Here is a 26154-nt window from a genome sequence, read left to right on the forward strand (position 1 = left end):
ATTTAAAAAAAAATATTGGAGCTGGAAACATCTACACTTGTCTCAGGGGAGATGTTGATGAGTCCTTTACAATCCATGTTCCTTCCTCCTACACTTTTCTGCTGGATATATTTTTTTTAAATACTGGTCCAAGAAAAGAGAACGGAGGAAAATGTGAGTTGTCACTCCATGTTAAAGTAGATCAAGGGTCTCCAACCTTGGCAACTTTAACACTTGTGGACTTCAACTCCCAGAATTTCCCAGCCATCATGACTTGCTGAGGAATTCTGGAACTTGAAGTCCACAAGCCTTAAAGTTGCCAAGTTTGGAGACCCTTGAAGTTGATGGATAATTATTGATGTACTGAAGCTGAATTCAAGCTTTTGCCTTTATCTTGGCTTATTGCAGTTACTTAAATCAGTTGTACAGATCCATGATTAGCATCAAATATGTTTAGTTGTAAACCATACATGAATCATAGCAAATGGTGATCTATCAAATGGATATGCAAAACTGTCCAGAGGTATCCAGGAGAGGGACTTGGGAGTCTAGTTTGAGCTTCTAAGTGGACACATTGCATTGTGAGGTCCTTGGTGCTCTCTGAGTTTCGTTGTTTCCTTGCAGATGTTTCATTACCAACTAGGTAACATCATCAATGCTGACTCTGAAGACTCCACAGTCCAGCCCTGAACTACTAATATTTATTCATTCATTTATTTATTAATTCAATTTGTATGCCGCCCCTCTCCGAAGACTCAGGAAGGCTCACAATGCATTTAAAATCATTATAAAAAACATTTAAGAACTTAAAACATTAAAACTCATTCACACCATTCATGGCCGGATCACACCAGATTGCAAGAGCGAGATCAATGGCCCCAGGCCTGCCGGAAAAGCCAGGTCTTCACCGCTTTTCGGAAGGCCAATAGGGTGGGGATGGTTTGGACCTCAGGAGGTAACTTGTTCCAGAGAGCTGGGGCAGCCACAGAGAAGGCCTTCCCCCGCGGGCCCACCAGCCAGCATTGTTTAGCTGACGGGACCCGGAGGAGACCAAATCTGTGGGATCTTACTGGTCGTTGGGAGTTATGCGGTAGAAGGCGGTCTCGAAGATACCCTGGCCCTGAGCCATGTAGGGCTTCACTTCTGCTTGTAACACATTGCACTAAAATGGCCTGTGTGTCTGTTATCAGAGGCTGAAAACAGGTTCCATAGCAGCAGGGGCAACATATGAGCAATTTCACACATTGCAATGCCAATCATTTGTGGACGGACCATATTTGAATGATTTTGTGCAGCAACCACACGATAGACTACGGTTTACATAGCTGGATTTTTCCAGCTTGCTAATTCTTACAGTGGAGGCCTTGTTGCAAATTTATGTCACCACTATGAAATATTGGTTCGGTAGGTGAGATGGAAAATTTGAGGGGGGGGGGGAGAGAGACTTAAGCAAGGTCTATATAGCACAGTAAACCAAAATGCAACTCACATTGTTACTAAAGTGACAAGGATGTGTCAGGTTTCTATGAGTTGATGTTGATGAAAAGAGATTCTGCTATTTTTATTTTGAATTGGACAAAGTTGTCTTGTGTAACAAACCGTGGTTGAACAGTATGGCTTACCACCGTTTGCAGAAAGCCCTGGAATTGGCAGCGTAGAGCAAAGTTGAATGCTTATAAAGTTCTATATTTTTACAAATATACATTGGATGGTTTACCCCGGGGTCTCCAACCTTGGCAACTTTAAGCCTGGTGGACTTCAACTCCCAGAATTCCCCAGCCAGCCAGAACCCTGGTTTACACCATATTCCCTCCTTCTTCACTTTTCTGCTGGATATTTTTGTTAATGCTGGTTCAAGGAAAGAGAATGGAGAAAGTTTGAGTTGGATTTCTTACTAAAGTAGATCAGGAGGTCAGAAGAGTATCTGTATAAACAGGAAGAAGAGTATCTGTACAAAGGGTTAATTTCTCCTCCAATAGCATCTTTGAAGATGAGACCATCTTCAAATGGCAAGAAGAGTATCTGTATAAGGTAAAGGTAAAGGTTCCCCTCGCACATATGTGCTAGTCGTTCCCAACTCTAGGGGGCGGTGCTCATCTCCGTTTCAAAGACGAAGAGCCAGTGCTGTCCGAAGACGTCTCTGGTCATGTGGCCGGCATGACTCAATGCCAAAGGTGCACGGAACGCTGTTACCTTCCCACCAAAGGTGGTCCCTATTTTTCTACTTGCATTTTTTACATGCTTTCGAACTGCTAGGTTGGCAGAAGCTGGGACAAGTAACGGGAGCTCACCCTGTTACGCAGCACTAGGGATTTGAACCGCTGAACTGCCGACCTTTCGATCGGCCAGCTCAGCGTCTTAGCCACTAAGCCACCATGTCCCTTCCTAGTATCTGTATATAAAGGATTAATTTCCTTAGAGGACTTTTTCTCTAGGCTAAATAAATTTGGTTAAAGGTTTTACATCTGTCATTTGGGTCCTTGAAGCTAAGTAGGTGCTAAGCCTCCACCGTATTTCATCTTGACTGTCCTAGCTTCCTCCTCCTTGTTGCTGATCCTTCTGTTGGAACTGTTGTTTCTCAGCCTTAACAGCAGGATTGGATTTTTGCACAAATATTATGCTTGTCTTCTCTCTTCCCCCCCCTTCAAGTTCTAGGGCTGGAGAGTAGGTTAGCCCATGTGTCTTTCTCATGGTACAAAAATCTCACATGTGGCATTCTGAGTCATGCATAACTTGTACAAAAAGCCGGGGGGGAAAAAAACAAGAAAATAAGGGACACATCAGAGTAGAAGAGAAGATTGCACCATATTATCAAAAGAAATTACACATCCATAAAATCAAAATTTAGGTTTGCAGTGGGCTTTCAGAAGCAAGCTTGGCTAGGTGCTAAAATTTAAAAGGCCATACTGTACTCAGTTTTTAATTCCAAACTCTTAACAGGGCCAAAAAGGTTGCTTAGCCAAGAACTGCTGTATTGAAATGACATTGTTGTCCATCTCTTCCCTGTCTCCCCAAAATAGAAACATCTGGATGGTTGACCTCACTATTTTTCTTCTCTTTCCTGCCTTCCACTGAGCAAAATCTGAAAAAAGGAGAAGGTTTTGACATCTTTTTCAAGCAAATCAACTACTTTTAAGCAAGGTGGATTTGATTTAAATCGAGTTGATTTAAATCACGATTTAAATCATGATTTAAATCACTAGTAAAAAGGCTTGATGTAAATCAACTCGATTTAAATCATAATTTTTAAAGAGCAACTGTCATCTCTGCTACTCCTTTGACCCGCTGTTGATTCACCGATAGTCCCAGCGTTGCAGAATATACAGCCTCGTGCTACATAACTAAGCTCCATTTCATGCTGAATAAACTAAATTATTTATGTATCTTAAATAGAAAACTATCTTACAATAGATTTTTACCCCCAAAGTTTTTTATTAAAATAAATTCGATAAAAATCAAAAAATCCAATTTAAATAAAAAAAAATCCGATTTAAATAAAAAAAAATCTGATTTTTTTTTTATTTTTTTAAAAAAATCATTGATTTTTATCCACCCTGCTTTTAAGGGCTTTCTGCAACAGTAGATTACTTACTTAGATACTAATTCTGTATAATACACCAGATTAGGCAAAATTCTTTTCCTGGAGAAAACAGAAAAATTAGAACGACCCTGCTCCAATACAGTATGTAGCATAGACCATGGGTCTCCAGCCTTAGCAACTTTAAGACTTGTGGACTTCAGCTCTCAGAGTTCCTCACCAAGCAAAGCAGTGTGGCATAGACAACAGGGGAATTTGTTTGCCGTGGGACGTGGCATGGCATCACATGCTTCAAATCACTTTTCTTCCAGAACTTCAGGAAAGCAGTTTACAAGAAGAGAAGTGACCTGAAGGCCATTTGCAAAACTGCCAGATCATTTTATAGAGACATTTTTGCAGAGTATTTCAAATATTCCATCCACAAGCGTTTGGGTCCCTGGTTGGGATCCCAGGGACATCAAGAGAAGGGCACTTACACTGCATGCTTTTCTAAGCCATGAACCATGCCTGGGTTCACCCAGGGGTGATGTGTAAGGTTTTAATTATGGCTCAATGCCAGCTTACATGTCTGAACCAGAGGATGATCTGCATCTTCAAAGAGGCTGTTTGGAAGATGATGAAAAGCAGACCAAACCAAATTTAACTCCAGAACCTATTTTAAGAAGAGGACAATGTTGTACCCTGCTGCTTTGAGTTCTTTTGCCGAATCATAAAGAATTGCTTTGTAAGAAATCCATACTTTGGTTGGTTCACATAGTGACGAAACCATGTTCTGTCGAATAAGGGCCACAGTAACTGCTAACCACGAATCAAACCGTACTGTGTCTTAATGAGATGTGAGTCCAACTTCTTAAGTTGTTTATTTGTCTGTAGTTCTGGACTGCCCTAGTCTGAATGATGGGGCGGTATGCACGAGCAGTCCAAGTAATGACTATCATACATTAGAATGACCCAAGCTAAATATAGTTACAATCTCTCAAAACATAACGAAGAAACAGATGTGCTTCTGTAGTCCTTCAAGACCATGAGTTAGATTTTTTTGTGTGTGCTGATTATGTTCTGCAGAACACTTGTAGAACGTTTAAAGCAGAGGTCTTCAAACTTGGCAGCTTTAAGACTTGTGGACTTCAACTCCAAGAATTCTCCAGCCAGCTATGCTGGAGTCTTAAAGCTGCCAAGTCTGAAGACCTCTGCTCTAGGATGATAGGGGCACCTTCCCTTAATCCCTCAACCTTCCCTTGGAGCCTTCTAGATGAAATGGACTTCAACTCCATAGCTGGCTGGAGAATTCTGGGAGTTGAAGTCCACAAGTCTTAAAGCTGCCAAGTCTGAAGACCTCTGCTCTAGGCTGATAGGGGCATCTTCCCTTAATCCCTCAACCTTCCCTTGGAGCCTTCTAGATGAAATGGACTTCAACTCCATAGCTGGCTGGAGAATTCTGGGAGTTGAAGTCCACAAGTCTTAAAGCTGCCAAGTTTGGGGACCTCTGCTCTAGGCTGATTGGGGCACCTTCCCTTAATCCCTTAACCTTCCCTTGGAGCCTTCTAGATGAAATGGACTTCAACTCCATAGCTGGCTGGAGAATTCTGGGAGTTGAAGTCCACAAGTCTTAAAGCTGCCAAGTTTGAAGACCTCTGCTCTAGGCTGATAGGGGCACCTTCCCTTAATCCCTCAACCTTCCCTTGGAGCCTTCTAGATGAAATGGACTTCAACTCCATAGCTGGCTAGAGAATTCTGGGAGTTGAAGTCCACAAGTCTTAAAGCTGCCAAGTTTGGGGACCCCTGATTTAAAGGAAGAGAAGGGGCGAAGTAATTTAGGAGTACACCCGTACGTACATCATAAGCATCATCATAGGCATGCACTCCCACCATATACATCCCAAAATAACACTTGGAAACATAGAATTTACTCCGGTGCAATACAAGAGCTTCAGGAATGTAATAATGCAGTGTATTTAAAAATAAAATAAAATAAAACAAAACACCTTTTGTTGCCTGGATACATTATACGTTCCTTTTGAGTTGCTGAGCACCCATTAATTACCATTTTCTTCCAGTACTGCAAAACATCTATTGAACAGTTGGATGAGTTCTTTTTTAGAAATTCCCCATCCCCGGACACCACAGTTGTCAAAGACTGTCTTTGGCTTCTTTCTCTTGTTCAAGGGTTTATTACAACTTGGAGACGCAGTTAAATCAATCACCAGCTCCCTCCCCCCCAACCTCTCTTCTAAGAGTTCCTTGGGGTTTTCAAATGATATCTGTTTTTAAAGAGCTACATTGATTTTTTTTTTTTAAATTAAATGGAGAATAACTTGTTGACAAAAAATGCTGCTGAATCCCTTGATGTGTTTCTTTTGAAAAAAAAAAAAAAAAGCAGCAAGAGATTTCTTCTTTTATCCAAGTAATCCTCCAAGTTATAAAATCTAATTGGAAACACATAAAAATGAAGAATGAGAATGACTCTGCTTTTTCTCCTTCCATTTTAGCTATTTTTATCATCTGAATGTTAGAAAAAGTAACTGGTGGTTTGGATATATGTGTGCCTTTTTGGAAACATCTCTTAGTTTCCGATGTCTTTGGATCCAGGTTTAATTATGGGTTATTTGGGGTTTTGAAATGGAGTGACCAAAGACTAAACTTCTTCTGCCTCCCTATCCTTTGCTTTCTCTAAATTTCCTCCAATTCTTTTTTAAAAGGGAGCAATTGATGAAATTGAATCTAGCAGACGGCAAACAGCATGTCACATAAATTTGTCTGTGTGAATTTCTTTAGAACAAATACTGAAATGTCTGCAATTGATTTAACAACAGTTAAAACGCATATGAACTGTTTTATTTGCTTTTCTGATCTAGAGGTTAGGGCCAATCTTTCTGCTTACTGTTTTTGATTCTCAGAGGATGAATAAAAATATTTGTGGGGAGAGGGGGACTTGGTTGCGTTGAATTCTCAGTTTGAGTCACGTGTATTTTTCTCAGATTTCCCCCAGCAAGATAAATCCTCGCTACTCAGAAATTCAGCCCCACGTGCTGCAGCTAACTAGTAGCAGAAGCTTCCCAGATGTCTCACAGCAAAATATGTTGCTTATGCTCTCGAATTTATTTCTCTTATTATCAAAAGTTGTAGCTATGTAATTCTTGTCCCTAATCTGCAATTTCTTGTAATCTCCAGCTTTCTGATCTTTTCCCCTAAAAGCTGCATCATCCTTGCATGAACTTAAAAAAATCATGTGGGAATGCTTTCAGGAATATTTATTTGTTTGTTTGTTTGTTTGTTCAACTTGTATGCTGCCTTTCTCCGAAGACTCAAGGCAGCTTACAATGCATTTAAAAACCATATATATATATATATATATATCACATATATTTCGCAATAATTAACCTACAAGAATAACAACAAACCAGGTTTAAAATGGACAGATCTAACGTGACTTGTGAATCCAGATATTGCACTCATCCCGAAGAGTCCAGTTTTGCAGTCTGAAATTGCAAATGATAAGCAGATTTGCAGTGCCGTGCACAAAACTCATCCTAAATCTGAAAGAAATGGCTTAGGCTAACACTTAAATAATATTACAGAATAACAGAGTTGGAAGGGATCTTGGAGGTCTTCTAGTCCAACCCCTTGGCTCAAGCAGAAAGCATGGCGGGGACACCCAGTTCAACCAGCAGCGCCCCCCCCCCCCCTCGAGCACCCTTCGGACTCCTTACTATTTCCTATTATGCCCACTAAAGAGGAAAACAATATCTTTGTTGTTCTTTAGAAAAAGCAGCAGTGGACTTTAAGGGGCAAATAAGAAGGCTGTTCAGATTGATAAACCCACCTCACAAAAACGTAACTTCAAAATCCACATTCTTATCATTTGAAAAATGCACCATTCTTTATTGGCAGTCAAATCCACATACAGGTAGTTCTCAACTTATAACGGTTCACTTAGTAACCGTTTAAAGTTACAACGGCATTGAAAAAAGTGACTTAACGACCATTTTTCACGCTTATTCACACCGTTGCAGCATCCCCCTAGTCACGTGATTTACATTTGGATGCTTAACAACCGATTCGTATTTATGACGGTTGCACTGTCCTAGGGTCATGTGACCCATCTTTTGTGACCTGCTGACCACCAAAGTCAATGGGAACGTTAAGATTTACTTAACGGTGTTACTAATTTAATCACTGCAGTGATTCGCTTAACAAATGTGACAAGAAAAGTGTAAAATGAGACAAAACTCATTTAACAAATTTCTCACTTAACAGTTTAAATTCTGGGCTCACTTTGATTGTACGTTAAGAACTACCTGTACAGGTGTGCATTTCATTGTCAAAAATCTTTCTTTCTTTCTTTCAGCATCCCAGAATTTAAGATAATTAAAGAAAGAAACATAATTTTCCTAGACTTCTATCCCTGTTTACCTTCTTGGAAGGAGTTTTGTTTTTTTTAAAGTAGACTTCATGCGTTAATGTTTTTATAATAATAATAATAATAATAATAATAATAATAATAATAATAATTTTATTTCTATACCGCCCTTCTCCCGAAGGACTCAGGGCGGTGTACAGCCTATTTAAAAACACAAAAAACACGACAACAATTAAAATTTAAAATCATTAAATAATTAGGCTCCAATTAAAATCCCAGAAATTTAAAATACCCCAATTTAAAACATTATGTTAATAGCCCTGCCTGGCGGAACAACAGGGTCTTCAGAGCGCAGCGAAACACCCGGAGGTCGGAAATCTTTCGTATTTCGGGGGGCAATTCATTCCACAGGGCTGGAGCTCCCACAGAGAAGGCCCTCCCCCTGGGTGTCGCCAGCCGACATAACTTGGCTGATGGCACCCGGAGGAGACCCTCTCTGTGGGAGCGAACTGGTCGGTGGGAGGCTATTGGTGGCAGAAGTCGGTCTCGAAGGTACCCGGGTCCTATGCCACGGAGCGCTTTAAAGGTGGTAACCAACACCTTGAATCGCACCCGGAAGACCACTGGGACCAATAGAGGCCTCTGACTAACAATGTAAGGCTGTTTCAGAAGAATCTGGATGAAGCCGAGTGCTACTACTGACACTTTCTTGGCTAGTCTTTTTTTGCTCTAGGTGGAACATAAAAGCTGCTTCTCCCCAGCAAATTGCTCCTAGTTTCTATATTTATTCTATTTCTTCTTGGCAATTCTTCTCTCCTGCTAAAGGTCAGAAGAAGCAACGGAGAAGAGAAGCGAATTCTAAATGTTCCTAGAAAAAAATCCATCATGAGCATTGGTGAATTTAGTAATAAACGTATTTATTATTAGTAGCAGTAGCTTTTTACATGGTCAGTCACCAAGTAATTTGAATGGATAGCTGCTACCGTAACTTGTTCTGCCCCAGCTTTGGATTTCTGAGGATATTGACACACACCAATGGTCCTTATCAAATTTATTAACGTACCAAGAATAAACAAGACCGGCAAAGGTTGGCAACCAGCCCAGAAAACAAGATATGATAAACCAAAATACTCTGATAATAATACAAGTTGTTTCCAGCAAGAACGCACTAGCTGCGTGTGACTTAAGTAGGCTAAGGGAGTGGCCAATTATCCTCAAGCCCTACTCTCGAGTAGATCTCCTCCTCCTGAGTAGCAACTCCTGCCTTTTGGCAGCCCTGCATGCCCGAGCATTGAGGAGAGGCTCCTCCACTTCACTCTCTCCACTGGAAGGAGCCTCTGGAGGTTCTGAAGGCCCTGGCTGAGTCTCTGCCTCTGGCATCACATCCTCTTCAGCCTCCTCGCTGTCTGACGCGAGCGCTGTCTGTGCAGGCTAATGGCGCGATACCACACCAGCCTCCTCGTCGTTGGGATCAGCCACGATCCGTACAGGCCTCTGGCGGGCCACAACATAACTTCTGTTTCTCAGAGGCTACAATATGCATTGTTTTATGTCAGTGTTGGCGAACCTTTTCGGAGCTGAGTGCGGAAATGTTGTGCGTGCATGGGCACGCTCGTTGGGCCACACTCTGGAAAAGCTGAACTTCCCGGTTCTAGCACACATGCACGCCCGGTGATCAGCTGGCTGGCAAACATGCGCACACCAGTTTTCAGCACTGCCACATGTGCAAAGGAATCACACTCTGGAAAAGCCGAACCTCCGGGTTCTGGTGCACATGCACACCTGACAATCAGCTGGCCTGCGTGCATGCGCACACTGGTTTTTGGCACTGCCGCGCATGCGAAGGACAGCTGATCATTGCACACGCATACAACTTTCCTGTATCTGAAAAGTCATGGGAACATAAAGTGGAAAACGTTATAGAAAATGAGAAGGTGAAGATCTTGTGGGACTTTCGAATATAGACGGATCGTCATTTGGAACACAACACGCCAGATATCACAGTTGTCAAAAACCGAAACGTACAATTTATTGACATCACGGTACCAGGAGACGCCAGAATCGAAGAAAAAGAACTGGAAAAAAATCATGAAATATCGCGACCTGGCCATAGAAACTACACGGCTATGGATGAAACATGTCACAGTGATACCTATTGTCATTGGGGCACTTGGTACCATGTCCAAGAATTTCACAAAACAATTCAAGAAATTGCAGCTTCCTGCAATAACACCAGTGGAACTGCAAAAAACTGCGCTACTTGGAACATCGTACATCTTAAGAAGATACTTGGTTGATACCTAGGACGCTGGCAGCAACCCATATCAACCAATAGCACCAGTCAATGGTATTTGTGACACATTTTTAAATGTTCAGTTGACTGAGTTTCATGTTTAATGAATAAAAGATAATAATAATAATAATAATAATAATAATAATAATAATAATAATAATAGTTATATTAGTCAAACTTATATAATCCTAGTATTGATATACATAATTGTTTTAAAGTAGTTATTCAATATTTCAATGTTCCATTTTAATGCCAATGAAATGGCATTAATAATGGAATATTATTAAGCATACATAGTAATACCATCTTTCAGCCTTTAATCTTTAATCTTTCCGTCTAATTATTACTTATATTCTTTTAAATGAAAATTATATCTGCTAATATTCCCCATTTCTTATTTCTATCTCTATTCTAGCTTCTAATCAGGCCACCATTACTAATCCTAGTGTTAATACACTTGTTTATATTAATAATCCTTCATTATTGGTTGTTCAGTCATAATACGCCATTCAAGTACCAGTCATCCTATTATTTAAACATATCTAATAATACCATCTTTCAACCTCCAATCTTTCCATCTAACTATTGCTTTATATAATGGTGTTTATTCTTATTTCTACCTTTATTTCAGTTTTTAATCAGGCCATCATTATGTTAGAAAAAGAAGACAAAAAAATTCCTTTCTACCCAACATTTCTTGCCCATTTTAATACTTCAATTTTTATTCGTTTTTTTAGCTTGCCTCATACTCCTCTCTTGGATCTTTGTCTCTATCAGCATCTGTGTCTTCACCATTCAGTCTAAATATTTCTCCTATGTCTATACTCCTACATTGCCAGGTCTCCAGAGTATCTACCCAAACCCCTATCTCCCTTTCCAAAGTTTCTTCCAGATTATTCAATTCCATTTTTAAATCTCTTAAATTTCCTCCTCCTCCTCCTCCTCCTCCTCCTCCTCCTCCTCCTCCTCCTCCTTCTCCTCCCCCTTCTCCTTCTCCTCCCCTTTCTCCTTCTCCTTCTCCTTCTCCTTCGTTTCAGTGTGGCCTATTGGCAACTGCACATAAAAACACACAGATAAACTAACAGAGACAGCCTTGTTGTCCCGTTTGCTATAGTGCCTGTTTTGGTTTGGGCAGAACTGATGACTCGTTTTTCAAGCGAGAACAAAAAGAAACAAAAGTTCATTGCAAGAATTTATTTATTTATTTATTTATGGGACCATTCGTATGTGTGCAACTGACACAATATGAGATTGAATGCTGAAGATCGATGTTAAACAAAAATTCAAGTACCATTAGGAATAGAAACCATTAATAGATGATTGGTAAGAGTTTTGTATACATGTGTCATAGTGTGATCCGTTCATTACGCCTTTTAGGTTGGATTGCTTAGTTATGTTTTTCCAACAGTGGTTGCAAGACCTTCCTATATTCATTCATCCCAGCTACAAGGATGATTATTCTTGCTTTTGAATACAGGTAATCCTTGCCTTACAACCATTCATTTAGTGACCGATCGAAGTCTCAACAGCACTCAAAAAATGACTTAGGACTGTTTTTCACACTGACGCCCATTACAGCATCCCCATAGTCATGTGACCAAAATTTAGGCACTTGGCAAGTCACATTTATTTAAGATAGTTAAGACTGTCCTGGGTCATGCTGTCTTCCGACAAGCAAAGACAATGGGGAAGCCAGTTTTGCTTAACGACCACATGTTTCGCTTAACAGCTGGAGTGATTCGCTTAATAACTGTGGCAAAAAGATCAAAAAGGGAGCAAAAGTCACTTAACAACTACTTTGCTAAGCAGCGGAAATTTTGGACTCAATTGTGATCATACGTCCAGGACTACTTGTAATGTCTTTTAGGAGCAAAAATGAAATCTTGAACCTAAATCCACATCTGGAATACTGCCTCCTCTTTTGACCATCACATTACAAAAAAGATGTTGAGACTTTGGAAAAAGTGCAAAGAAGAGCAACTAAGATGATTAACGGCCTGGAGACAAAAAAACATGAAGAATAGTTGCAGTATTTGGGTCTGGCTAGTCTAGAGAAAAGAAGGACTAGGGGGGACATGATAACAGAATTCCAGTATTTGAGAGGTTGCCACAAAGAGGAGGGGGTCAACTTATCTTCCAAAGTACCAGAGGGCAGGACAAGAAAGAATGGATGGAAAATAATCAAGGAGAGAAGCAACCTGGAATTAAGGATAAACTTCATAACAGTAAGAACAATTAACCAGTGTTAATTGCTGTCAGAAGTTGTGGATGTTTTGTTACTGGAAGCTTTGAAGAAGATACTGGGCAGTCACTTGTCTGAAATTGTAAAGGGTCTCTTGCTTGAGCCGGGGTTAGGACTAGAAGACCTCCAACGTCCCTTCCAGCTCTATTCTGATTGATTGATGAGAGCAATGAATAAGAGATAAGCAAACTGGTTTATCAAAAGCTTACTTTATAGTAGAAAAACAGTCTCATAGTCTTTAAACAAATTCCAAGTCTTTGCCAGTAAATCAGTCCAGTAGTTACAGAATCTTCTTACTCAACAAACAGTAGTTGGTTAGAATAACAAACTCACTCTGGTTCACAAACCACGATGGTTGCAGATCCATCCAATGATAATTAGCAGATAACAACTCCTCTCAATGATAGCTTATCATCAACAGCGGCATCATAGCAGCAACCTCTCAACAGCATATCATAGCAGCAACTGAACACGTTGCAGTACCTTGCTTAAATATTCTCACAACCAGTAATTATGTAATTACAGCATGACTCAGCATTAAAGCCACATAATACATATACAGATAAAGTAACAGTACACTTATATTGCCTGGACAACATAGTTAGGCTCAAACCATATCCTAACAGATTGATTGATTGATTGATTGATTGACGTGATGGTCCCAGATGGATTTTGCAGGGCTGTGTAAGGCCACCATGTCCTGGCCTTGTGGATTGTTATGGTGGGAAAGAAAGAGTGTACCCAGATCATGGGAACCACATCCTGACATCTGGCAGGGAAACGATAGTTGAATATTTATCCATTGTCTTTGTTTCCGGAGCTCCACTGGGACCTGGTTAATCGGTTGTTTATTTTATACTAGCGAGTTCCATTGAGAAGCAGGACATTATCTCCCCATGTATTATGTAGGAGATGTTCATGCAGAGCTTTGGATGAGCAAAAGTTAATTCCTCTGGCTGTTTCCTCCTTGGGCTACAGAAAGCATTTCCCATATATGATGATGATGATGATGATATCCATTCAGTCAAGTCTGATTATTGGCAATTCTATGGGCACGTCTTACATATGTGCGTGTGTGTGTATGTATATGTGTATATGTATGTGTATGTGTATACGTGTATGTATATGAGGGGTGAAATCCAGCAGGTTCTGGAGAACCGGTAGCAGAAATTTTGAGCAGTTTGGAGAACTGGTAACAGAAATTTTGAGTAGTTCGGAGAACCGGCAAATACCACCTCTGGCTGGGCCCAGAGTGGGGCGGGAATGGAGATTTACAATATCCTTCCCCCAGGAGTAGGGAGGGAATGGGGGTTTTGCAGTATCCTTCCCCTGCCATGCCCAACAAGCCACATCACGCCCACCAAGCCATGCCCGCAGAACTGGTAGTAAAAAAAATTTGGATTTCACCACTTGAGCCATGATAACCTATGGTCTGTTGGGTACAGAGTTTTTAGAGATTTCCCCAATGCATCTGGCAACAGGATTAGAAGTTCTGCCGTACTCCCCTTCTTCATTTAGAATCCTAAAACTTTAAACCTTGAAAGTGCGTTAACCACTGGACACATGTCATTTTCTTTCTTTAGTTGATCACGTCGTTCCGGAGCCCGGCACCAGTTTGATTTCTGCATTTGATCAGTGGCGAGAATGGGCCGACAGCAAGTCCTGCTGTGATTATTCTTTGCACGTGGACATCACTGAGTGGCACAAAGGGGTTCAAGAGGAGATGGAAGCCCTGATTAAGGATCACGGTAAGTCTTGAAAATTTTTTGAGTACCTGCAGAAAAGTCATATTCTAGACTAGTACCAAGTGATCTGTGTCGTAGTTGTTATCTGAAAATGTGCTTTCCAGTTTCTCTTGGTAGGAGAATTTTCCCCTTGCTCAAATTGGGATGAATCAACATGGAGACATTATAAAGTAGTGAGGAACTTTGGGACTGAATGGCCGTCGTCTAGTTTTCTTTTGTTCCAATGTTTAGCCACCAGCTGTGACTGGCCATCTTCAGAGGGCAGAGTCAGTTGCTTTGTGGTGTACCTCTCGGCAGCTCACAGGCTGAGAGGTTGTGTTATTGAGAGGTACACCACAAAGTGGCTCGCTTTGCCGCTGAAGATGCCAGTCACAGCTGCTGGCGAAATGTCAGAACAAAAGAAAACTAGACCACAGCTATTTAAATCCAAAACCAGGGGTGAAATGCTACCGGTTCAGGCCGGTTCGCCTGAATCGGTAGTAAAATATGCTACCGGTTCATCGGAACTGGTAGAAAAAAAACGCCAAAAAAAGTAAAAAATCAGCTGTGCAACGATCAGCTGTGTCACATAATTTATATTCGCTAGGAAGCAGGAAATCCTGCTTTCTAGCGAATCTAAATCATGCGGCACAACTGTTCCCTCCCCCTCGCTGTTCTACCTACTTTTGCAGACTCAGAAAAGGCTTCTTAGCGCCTGTGGTGCACATGCGTGTGAAGCGAACTGGTAGCAGAGCATTTCACCCCTGCCCAAAACTCATCATTGCCTCACTGATGCCAGCTGTGAAAGCCTACAAAACAAACCAATAAGTGAAATTATACCAGGCTTAGAGCTAACAATAATAGTTAATGCTATACAAAGCTGTGGTGGCTCAGTGGTTAGAACACAGTATTGCGGTCTAACTCACTGCTCACTTAGTTCGATTCTGACCAGCTCAAGGTTGGCTGAGCCTTCCGTCCTTCTGAGGCTGGTAAATTGAGGACCTGGATTGTTGGGGGCAATATATTAACTCTGTAAACTGCTTAGAGAGGGCTGTTAAAGCATATGAAGCGGAATATAAGTCTAAGTGCTATTGCTTACTTGCAACAAACCATTACAGGATGGAATTTATAAAAACTCCAAATAATTTGTTTCACTCTCCCCTTCTTTTTTCCCTCACATATCCATCCTCCTGACCCATTCTATGCCTTCTGAAAACATTAGTTTTCCCGTTGAGAAGGTAACCATTGAGTTTTGTTCAAGCATGTGTGTATCTTCCTCTTGCGTTTAAGCTTGAGGCACTCTTAAAACTGTTGATCTCTTCCTTTTGAACATGGATGAAAGTTTGGGTTGCATGTGGACACGTGGCTAATTTATCCTGCCAGGAGTTGTGATGTGGCAGCAACTGTTGGACACCGTAGAATGTTAGCTGCGGCAGTTGAGTGTCTTCTGAAAAGAATGGCTTTGCACTTTCTGCAGAAGAGGTCTTGCTTCATGATTGTCACCTGGTTGGGGTGATCCCCGGAGACTTTGATGTGCTTTGGTTAGGAAACATAGGCGGAGAACCTATTAGCTCCATCAGTTGACAACAGGTTTATGAGGTGTTGTCTACCTGTGAAAAATAACTTCATGGTTGTTTCCTTTCCACCTCTCTAGCATTATGAACTGGTGCGTATTAGAGATATTATGGGATAGGACTGTGATGGCGAACCTATGGCATGCGTGCCAGAGGTGGCACACGGAGCCTTCTCTGTGGGCACATGCGCCGTCGCCAGCTGCTCTTCTGGTTTCCATCGTGCTAGTCTTCGAGTATGCCAGAGCACTGGAAAACGGCCTGAAAACGGCTCCAAAAAAGGCCAAAAAACAGACATGTACGCACCATCCAGCTGGTCTTTGGATTTCCGGTGCTCCGGCGGGCGTGAAGACTAGCTGACTGGTGTGCATGTGTGTGTCGGAAACTCGAAGACCAGCTGACTGGCATGGGCATCTGCACCGGCTAGCTGGTCTTCCGGTTTCCGGCGCTCTAGCGTGCACACATGCACACACATGCATGCACATTCCGGTTTGGGCACTCGGTGCCAAAAAGGTTCGCCATTACTGGGATAAAATTTGCCCAGGCCATAGCAACTGACTGGTGTTCTCCACACTTGTTGGAGGTCAGTTTGTACGATTCTATATCCAGTGGAAGTTGCATTTGAAAATGACTGTTGGATACCAGATCTAGGCTAGAGATACTTTCCCATCATTGCTATTCTTATGTGTAAGATCCCTCTGGAAATGGACTAGTGATTCACTTACAGTCTCTCTTTCTGATAGGAGTCAATTCCTTCTTGGTGTATATGGCTTTCAAGGACCATTTTCAGCTAACAGATTCTCAGGTAAGACTGCCGAGCAGGTTCTGAACATTGCATTTCTACTTTTAATCCTAGGTTGGTCCAGGTTGTATTCCACAGTATAACTGGCTCTGTGAGAGCTGGACGAACAAGACTATCCTATTCCCAAATTAAGAAGTAGGCAAAAATGGGTTGGCTGTTTCTCGAACAAACTTGTGCCAAGGAATTTGGCAGCTCCCTGCAGCTGGGTTGGAAGCAAATGCTCCTTGAGTAGCAAGTACAACGTTGTGATTTGTGCTAGTAGGTGGAGCTTTAAAAAACAACAACAAAAAAAAAAACCTTCCCGACCATATTCCTTTTCTTTTTCTCCAGTGTTTTCAATGGGATGATAAGTTGGCAGGGAAATCAAAACACACCTGTCCTTGTTCCTATCAGTTAGAATTTAATGTTTCTGTTTCTCTCTTTATTTATTTATTTATTTATTTATTTATTTATTTATTTATTTTATTTTATTTTATTTTATTTTATTTTATTTTATTTTATTTTATTTTATTTTATTATTTTATTTTATTTTATTTTATTTTATTTTATTTTATTATTTTATTTATTATTTTATTTTATTTTATTTTATTTTATTTTATTTTAATTTTATTATTTTATTTTATTTTATTATTTTATTTTATTTTATTATTTTATTTTATTTTATTTTATTATTTTATTTTATTTTATTTTATTTTATTTTATTTTATTTTATTTTATTTTATTTTATTTTATTTTATTTTATTTTATTTTATTTTATTTTATTATTTTATTTTATTTTATTTTATTTTATTTTATTATTTTATTTTATTTTATTTCTATACCGCCCTTCTCCTTTCGGACTCAGGGCGGTGAACAGCCAAAGTAAAACATTTGTACACAAAAGTTAAAATAGATTTAAAATAATTAAATAAGTTTGGCCCATAATTTAAAACATTTCAATTTAAAACCAATTTCAAATTTTTAAACCCACCATAAAATCAGGACAGCCCGGCTAACTGAAAGAAGTACGTTTTAAGGGCCCGACGAAAAGTCCGGAGGTCTGGGATCACTCTTATCTCTAGGGGTACATTGTTCCAGAGGGTAGGTGCCACCACAGAGAAGGCTCTCCCCCTGGGGGTCGCCAGCCGACATTGGCCGACGGCACCCTGAGGAGGCCCTCTCTGTGGGAGTGAACTGGCCGGTGGGAGGCAATTGGTGGCAGAAGATGGTCCCGTAAGTACCCGGGCCCTAAGCCATGGAGCGCTTTAAAGGTTATGTCTCCTTATGAAGACTACTTCAATTTCTCTTTTTTCTCTTTTCCCCTCCTCCTAGAGTCATTGGGAATCAGGCGGAAATTTAATAATAAATAAATATTTTCTCTTTCGGCTCACTGGACCGCTCTTTTATTCTAGCTCAGCCTTCTCAACCCAGCCTCTTTCAGTTATGGATGGAAGTGTATCTCCCCAAGTTGTGTTGGAATTGTAGGAATTGCGGTCAATCATTTGAATGGATCTAAATTTCCACGCAAATGGGCTTGAACTGCTCGAGGGCAGCAGGAGAACAACATTGCTTATGTATTAAATTTTTGACTCATCATTAACCAGAGTTTTTCCAGATTCTTTTGCTTGTAGGCATGTGTAGGAAACAAAATGACCTTTAAGCCATTTTAGCAAGGTTGATTTATGCTTTTAATTTAATTAGCTATTAGCCTTTACTGCTGACCTGATTGTATCAAGACTATAGTTTCAAATCCTCCCTTGCCTTTGGTACTTGATGTCCAACCTTGGGAGAACATTTTCTTTCCAGCTTAACCTACTACATTCTTATCTAACAATTACATAATATTGGAATAATATCTTGCCAGTCTGTGGAAGAACTATAGTATAATTGAAAATATCCACACTGGGCGTTACCTTTTAAGAGTTTTGATATTGCTCAAAACTGATTTGTCCAGGATAAGATTGTTGAATGAGTTTGCAAAGAGTCTTTGATGTTGGTGTTGAAGAAGATTGCCAGAATGTAAATCATGGGGGAAATGATTTATACAAACTACAACAAATTTAAGTAGCATTTTTATGGCTGATAACAATTGGGGAAAAAAATAATGTAGAGCTAGACAGCATCTCATTTATTTTAGTCATAAGGAATTTTTGCCCTAAGTCTGAAAATCTCTGGACATTGTCCAAATAAACATAGAATTGAGTTCATTGACTTTTAAAAGACTTTGAACTTTTGAGAGTAGGAATCTGAGCTCTTAAAGTAACATGGAATAGATAGGGAAGTAGTTCAGGAAAATGCATGTTTTCTCTTTTTTTCAACAGATTTATGAGGTCCTGAGCGTAATCCGAGACATTGGTGCGATAGCTCAAGTCCATGCTGAGAACGGAGACATCATAGCAGAGGTAACTCCTGTTTGCAATTGCTGTTAGTAGCGTTTCCAAAGGGACTTGCTACACATGGGATTCAGAATTTGGCCATACAGTTTGCAAAAGATGTTAAAAAAAATTAGTGCATTAGAAAGAGAAAATTGCCCAGAATGTACTTCATCAGAGAAACTTGCTTGCAGAAATGGATCTATTGTGAGAATTACATTAAAACAGTCCAAATAGCAGGAGAAATGTATACGCTATTAATACTCTTCGTGCCTGCTTGATTGTTTGCAATGCAAAACAGTGCATTGCAGAGCAACATTTTTTTTGAATCAACATGCCTCACATGAGCTAAGTTACAAAATGCCTCTGAAATCCAGGATCTATGACTCACACGTGCGATTGAAATTTGGCAAAGCCATGGCTGCTTCAGGGCTGCCACACTGCCACGTTGCCGTGGTCAGCTGCAGTCACATGGCTGTCATTTCCAGAGCTCCCTGCCAGCTTCCTACAAGGAAAGTCAGTGGGGAAGCTGACAGAAAGCCAGAAGCCACTCCCCTCCTGCTGCTTTTTTGCCTGCCTGTGGTCATTCTGGTTCGGTCTTTAGGTAAGGAAATATCTCTGAGACAATGAGCCAACGGTTGCCAGTTGTCTTGTGTAAACTGACTTTAAACGAATATTACAATAAATTGTAAACTTAGTGAGAAATGGCAGAGAACACAGCTGGACTAGCGAGAAATAAATGATATCAAACATGAGAGAGCGCACAGGGCTAGTGCAAGAATACAAACATGAAATGCTTACACTTTTTAATCCCAGTAAGGAAGTCCCAACTGGAGAACATCTTGTATAGGTTAAAAAGAGGGTTTGTGATTCAGAATATTGTTAAGAGCCCCCATCATCTTAGCATGTTGTGTAGACAAGACCATCCAGTGGTGAAATGTAAAATTTGTTGCTACCGATTCTGTGGGCGTGGCTTGGTGGGTTTGGGTCATGTGACTTGGGTGGGCGTGGCCAACTTTTTTTTTTTAAAAAAACTTTTTAAAAGCATTTTTTGTACTACCGGTTCGGGCGATTAGGTAGTTAAAAAATGCTTTAAAAAAGTAAAAAAAAAAAAAAGGATCTGACGATCACAGCTGTGCTGTGCGATTGTGAGAACTTTTTTTAAAAAAAACTTTTTTAAAGCATTTTCTTACTACCGGTTCCGGTGAATAGGTAGTAAAAACATGCTTTAAAAAAGTTTTTAAAAAGTTTCCGACGATCACACGGAGCAAACCGGTAGCATTTCACCCCTGAGACCATCCCTTGGGAGTTGGGTGGCATAGAAATATGATTAATTAAATTAAATTAAATCCCATTAAACCATGTTTATGGTTTCCTCGTTTGGAGTGGAAAATACAGCAATTGTAGTCTGTCATCTAGGGTTTTAGCATGTTATATGAACCTTCCCTAGAAATTGGCCAGGTTGATAGAAGCCCTTCTGCTAGAGCGGAGCTAGAGGACCTAATTCAGAATTCTTGGGAAATCTGACTTCCGCTAGTAAAATAAGTTTGATCTGTGCCCTTTTTCCTATTCCTTAGGAGCAGCAAAGGATCTTGGAACTGGGGATCACTGGCCCTGAAGGGCATGTTCTGAGCAGGCCTGAAGAAGTGAGTGCATTAAAATGTTTAGCTTGTTCCTTGGTTTTGATTTCAGAGAGCCAGCAACAATGATGAAGCACTGCATCCTAAATTCAAGTGTTTATATTCTGTATTTAGTGGTCTCTGGATAGAAAACTCACATGTGTTTTATATGTACAAGGTTTGTGGGTAAAACTCTTGCATCTTTGATGCAAGGTTTTTAATAGCGCTGAACAAGTAATTTTTTTTCCTACAAGGTATCACTGAACATTTTAAAAAGAAAATTAACTTTAGAATCTCTTTCACAATAGAACTCTTTCAAAAATAAATGAGTAAAGTATTTTTTCACTTATTTCAGGGGTTCCCAACTGGGGTGCTCACACCCCCTGGGGTGTGTGTGTGAGACGATATTCCACGGGGTGTGAGAACTTGAGTTTAAAAGTTTCAAAATTATAGTGTATATGCATAATTATATGCATATAATTATTTATTTTTGTAAGGGGTGCGAGGATATATCAGAAGCGTTCTAGGGATGTGGGATATAGAAAAGGTTGGGAATCCCTGACTTATTTATTTTATTTTATTTATTTCATTTGTTTGTCAAACATGTACAAGATAACAAGTATAGCTATGAACATAAACATGAACAAAGGAAGTAAATACAGATAAATGGGGACATTAAGACAGGGATGGTGGCACGCTGGTGTGCTTATGTATGCCCCCTTTATGGACCTCTTAAGAATGGGGTGAGGTCCACGATAGACAGTTTGAGGTTGAAGTTGTGACAGTTTGAGGCTGTAACAATGAAGTCGGGTAGAGCATTCCATGCGTTGACCACTCTGTTGCTGAAGTCGTATTTAGTACTAGATACATATTTTCACCATATAAGCCTTCCCCCCCAACCACTTCCACCATCCATATTTTCTCATTAAACCCCAAGGAAACTTGGTTCTTCTGGCCCTCAAAAAGTCCTTGGATGGATTCCCTTCCCTTGGAAAAATGCAGAAACGTAATCCACACCAGTTTCTTTGGTAACAGATGGAGAATTTCAGAAGGTCGTTTTATGTCCAAGAAGGAGGAGGAGAAGAACGCTCTGAAAGATTGTTGAATACCTCCTTCTGAGTGTAGATGTTTCTAGTTTTAGTTCTCTATATCTCTCAAAAAAGGTTGGAAAAGAATTTAATTGTTCTGACCTAGGCTCCCTTAAAAAGCAGGAAGCAGAGTCTTGGCCCCGGCAAAACCTCTTTTATTTACACGACTGTGAATTACTTTCATTCACAGTCAGCAAGGCTTGTCCAAACAGTTCTTCAAAGGAATATTTATAAACACAGACCTTATCTCGCTTGGCAAGCTGCCATGTAACTTGTTTCCAAACGCAGTACAAGGCAAAACTTGGCACAGAGTCTTTCAGAGTCACGGAACGACCGATCGATCGAATTGTTTCCTGCAAAAGCCCACTCCCTGTTCGGTCCTCTTTTATTTCCTATGGGAGGGGCCAATTACCTCCAAGGTGTGGCTTTACTCCCAAGTCGACCCTCTTTCTGAGTTATTCTTGTCTACTGGCAGCTCTGCGCATGCACACACTGGGAACAGGCTCCAGCTGTTCCTCTGCCTCACTGCTGTCTATCTCCCTCTCTGCCTCTGACGCAGAGCCCTCGTCCGAGCTTTCCCCAGCCCCCAGGACTGGCCCAAGTTCCTCCCCAACCTCCTCACTGTCCGGCTCTGCTGTCCGCCGCCGCAACATTAATGTGAAATCTGGAAATGTTGCTGTTGCTGGAACTTGTAAATAGTAGCAAATTCCACGTGTTCCAGAGGAAGAACGTTCCATATCTGGAACAAAATGTCTTGTTCCTATTTAGTAGTGACCTAGATAGGCTAAGAAGCTGTTGACCTGGTAAGCTCCATGTGGGTGTTGTTTTCAAAGAGCTTCTAAAGGATGCAGCCCTGTGGCAGTGTCCAGTGACAAACCCAGATTGACAAACCCAGATTCTTCTGCCAGGAGATGGAGGAAGGAAGCATCCCAGAAGGTTGGATTTGAATGGGAGGTACCCAGAAAGTAGTTTTTTTTTTGTTTAGTGACCATTGAAAGTTACAACCGCACTGGAAAAAGTAATTTGTGGCCATTTTTCACATGACTGTTGCAGCATCCCCATGGTGCACGTGATCAAAATTCAGATGCTTGGCAACCGACTCATATTTATGACGGTTGCAGCATGCCGGGGTCATGTGATCCCCTCTTTTGCGACCTTCTGAAGAACAAAATCAGTGGGGGAGCCAGATTAGCAACCACGTCACTAATTTAACAGCTACAGCGAGTCACTTAACAACTGTGGCAAGAAAGGTCATAGAACGGGGCAAAACTGCCTGAACAACTGTCTTGCTTAGCAACGCAAATCTAGGGCACAATGGTCCAAAGTCGAGGACTACCTCTACTGAAAAATCAGGTCAGAAATGTGAGTTGGAGGCTAGGGGAGAGGAAGGAGATGGAAAGCAGAGAGCCCCGCTGAGATGGAGGAAAATAGGACTCCTCATCTTCTTTATTTCCCCAAGAAATTTAGAATTAGAATTAATAGAGTTGGAAGGGACCTTGGAGGTCTTCTAGTCCAACCCCCCCACTTAAGAGCCAAGGTGGCGCAGTGGTTAGGGTGCAGTACTGCAGCTACTTCAGCTGACTGCTAGTTCAGCAGATCAGCGGATCAAATCTCACCGGCTCAAGGTTGACTCAGCCTTCCATCCTTCCGAGGTGGGTAAAATGAGGACCCAGATTGTTAAGGGGCAATATGCTATTTAGTATAATGTCTTTGGTGTAAGCCGCCCAGAGTCCTCGGAGAGTGGGCTGCATAGAACTATGATTAATAAAAATTAATAAAAATAAGCAGGAGACCCTACACCATTTCTGACAGATGGCAGTCCAGTCTCTTCTTAAAAACCTTCAGTGAAGGAGCACCCACCAACTTCTGAAGGCAACTTCTGTTCCATTGGTTAATTGTTCTCACTATCTCCTTAGTTCTATGTTGACTATCTCTTTAACACTATTCCTATTTGCCTGGATAGTTTTTGGGGTGTGAGTTGGGAAGGGCTGAATTTTTTAAAAAAATAATTGTTGCTGAGTTCATATGCATTTCGTTTTGCATTGCTCTTAAATGGGCACTCTTAACCAGGGTGGATTTGATTTAAATTGAGTTGATTTAAATCACTATTTAAATCATGATTTAAATCATTAGTAAAAAAGGCTTGATTTAAATCAACTCGATTTAAATCATAATTTTTAAAGAGCAACTGTCATCTCTGCTACTCCTTTGACCCACTGTTGACTCACCGATAGTCCCAGTGTTGCAGAATATACAGCCTCCTGCTACATAACTAAGCTCCATTTCATGCTGAATAAACTAAATTATTTATGTATCTTAAATAGAAAACTATCTTACGATAGATTTTTACCCCAAAAGTTTTTTATTAAAATAAATTCGATAAAAATCAAAAAAATCCGATTTAAATCAAAAAAATCTGATTTTTTTGATTTTTTTTAAAAAAAAATCATTGATTTTTATCCACCCTGCTCTTAACTATGCATCACTGAAATTAAGGCTGTGGTGAACAGGTTCTCAGATGAATTCAATTCAATTTAAATTAGAGCTGGAAGGGACCTTGGAGATCATCTAGTCCACTCCCTGCTCCTGGAATGAAGGAGAAAGTTCCTAACAGTGACAACAATTAACCGGTGGATTGGACTCAGTAGATGATTTTGGGCCCAATGTATCTCTGCATTCCAAGCAATGTCATCGCGTTGTTTGGGGGATTAAATTGGAAGAGGGAATCTTGCAGCAGCCTCTTTAAATTCTAAGAAATTATTTTTTGGGGAAAACAAATGTCTTGGTACCAGGGGGTTAAATTCTTTTTCTTTTTTTGGCAATACTAGAATTGTGATTAAGTTCACCCGGGTTGGGACTGCCACAAAAACTTGAAAGGTGACATTTTATAGCCGTGTTTTCCCACTCCCATGGAAAAGACAGCAGCAGCATTTAATGTGCCCTTTTCCCGTGGGACTTGGGTTCTTTCTGCAAGTGGCAATTAGCGTCAGACCGCAGAAGGTTTGTGATTTAAAAATCATGAAGCGCAAGTAAAGAAGAAGTTCCCAAAGTTATGCCCAAGTGAGGTGGACAAGCAGAGCAGAAGAAAAATTTAAGAGTGGAAAATTCAGAACAGATGAGCTATAATAATAATAACAATAACAATAACAATAATAATAATAATAACATTTTGACTCTACAAAAAACCACCTTACTCGGAACAGCTTACAGCCTCCGATGATACCTTAACAGTTCCTAGGTCCTTGGCTAGGACTCGAGCTGCTGAGCTATTAACCAGCCTCAAAGGCTGTGAATCTCACTAAAGTTAACCAATAATAATAATAATAATAATAATAATAATAATAATAATAATAATAATAATAATAAAACTTGGTCTACAACACACCTGACATAACAATAGTTGAAAAGAAAAAAGTATGGTTCATTGACATTGCAATACCTGGTGATGCACGGATTGAAGATAAGCAGCAAGAAAAAATCACAAAGTACCAGGATTTGCAAATTGAAGTTGGGCGACTGTGGAAAAAGAAATCGTGTGTTGTCCCGATTGTAATTGGAGCCCTTGGAGTAATACCCAAAGGGCTACCCCGCTATTTAGAAATTCTAAATTTGCCGGACTTGAACATTTTGACTCTACAAAAAACCACCTTACTCGGACAGCTTACATCCTCCGACGATACCTTAACAGTTCCTAGGTCCTTGGTTAGGACTCGAGCTTCTGAGCTATTAACCAGCCTCAAAGGCTGTGAATCTCACTAAAGATTAAATAATAATAATAATAATAATAATAATAATAATAATAATAATAATAATAATAATAATACCTTAACAGTTCCTAGGTCCTTGGTTAGGACTCGAGCTGCTGAGCTATTAACCAGCCTCAAAGGCTGTGAATCTCACTAAAGATTAAATAATAATAATAATAATAATAATAATAATAATAATAATAATAATAATAATAATAATAATAATAATAATACCTTAACAGTTCCTAGGTCCTTGGTTAGGACTCGAGCTGCTGAGCTATTAACCAGCCTCAAAGGCTGTGAATCTCACTAAAGATTAAATAATAATAATAATAATAATAATAATAATAATAATAATAATAATCAGCAGCAGCTGGCTATGGAATGTCCTACCATAGGATGGGCCAGTAAATTGGTTTGGAAAAGGATTTTAGAGAAATGCAGAAATATAGGTAATCCCCAGTTTACGACCATAATTGAGCCCAAAATTTTTAATTGGGAGATTTTAATTGATAATTTTAGTAGCTATTTGTATTGTTTTCATCATTTTAATTTCTGTGAACCGCCCCGAGTCCTTTGGGAAAAGGGCGGCATATAAGTATAAGAAAAATAAAATAAATGAATAAATAAATTTCTGTTGCTAAGCGAGACATTTGTTAAGCGAGTTTAGACAAAACTCAGCAGGACTTTTTTGTGCGGCTGTTGATAAAAATAGGATCGCCAACATGATCGCCAATGTCCGATGACGGATACGGCACAACAACAAGAAGAAGATCCAAATTAGTAGCCATGTGCATGAGGTTGCCAGACCTCATAGTTTTTGAATGCCAATCTCTGATGA

At 40.1% G+C, this 26154-nt stretch overlaps 1 protein-coding gene across 1 annotated transcript in view; it reads left to right on the forward strand.

The window, feature by feature from the left end:
* The window catches only part of DPYSL2 (dihydropyrimidinase like 2), a 91643-nt gene that overhangs the window by 44074 nt on the left and 21415 nt on the right, over positions 1-26154 (forward strand). The window contains exons 4-7 of the mRNA XM_070952573.1: positions 13996-14160; positions 16451-16512; positions 18810-18890; positions 20438-20506. Coding sequence (XP_070808674.1) covers positions 13996-14160; positions 16451-16512; positions 18810-18890; positions 20438-20506 — 377 coding nt within the window. The remainder of the gene's footprint in view (positions 1-13995; positions 14161-16450; positions 16513-18809; positions 18891-20437; positions 20507-26154) is intronic.

The sequence above is a fragment of the Pituophis catenifer genome, unplaced genomic scaffold, assembly GCF_029215685.1.
Source record: "Pituophis catenifer annectens isolate HBS135680 unplaced genomic scaffold, rPitCat1.0.hap2 SCAF_12, whole genome shotgun sequence".
Classification (NCBI taxonomy): domain Eukaryota; kingdom Metazoa; phylum Chordata; class Lepidosauria; order Squamata; family Colubridae; genus Pituophis; species Pituophis catenifer.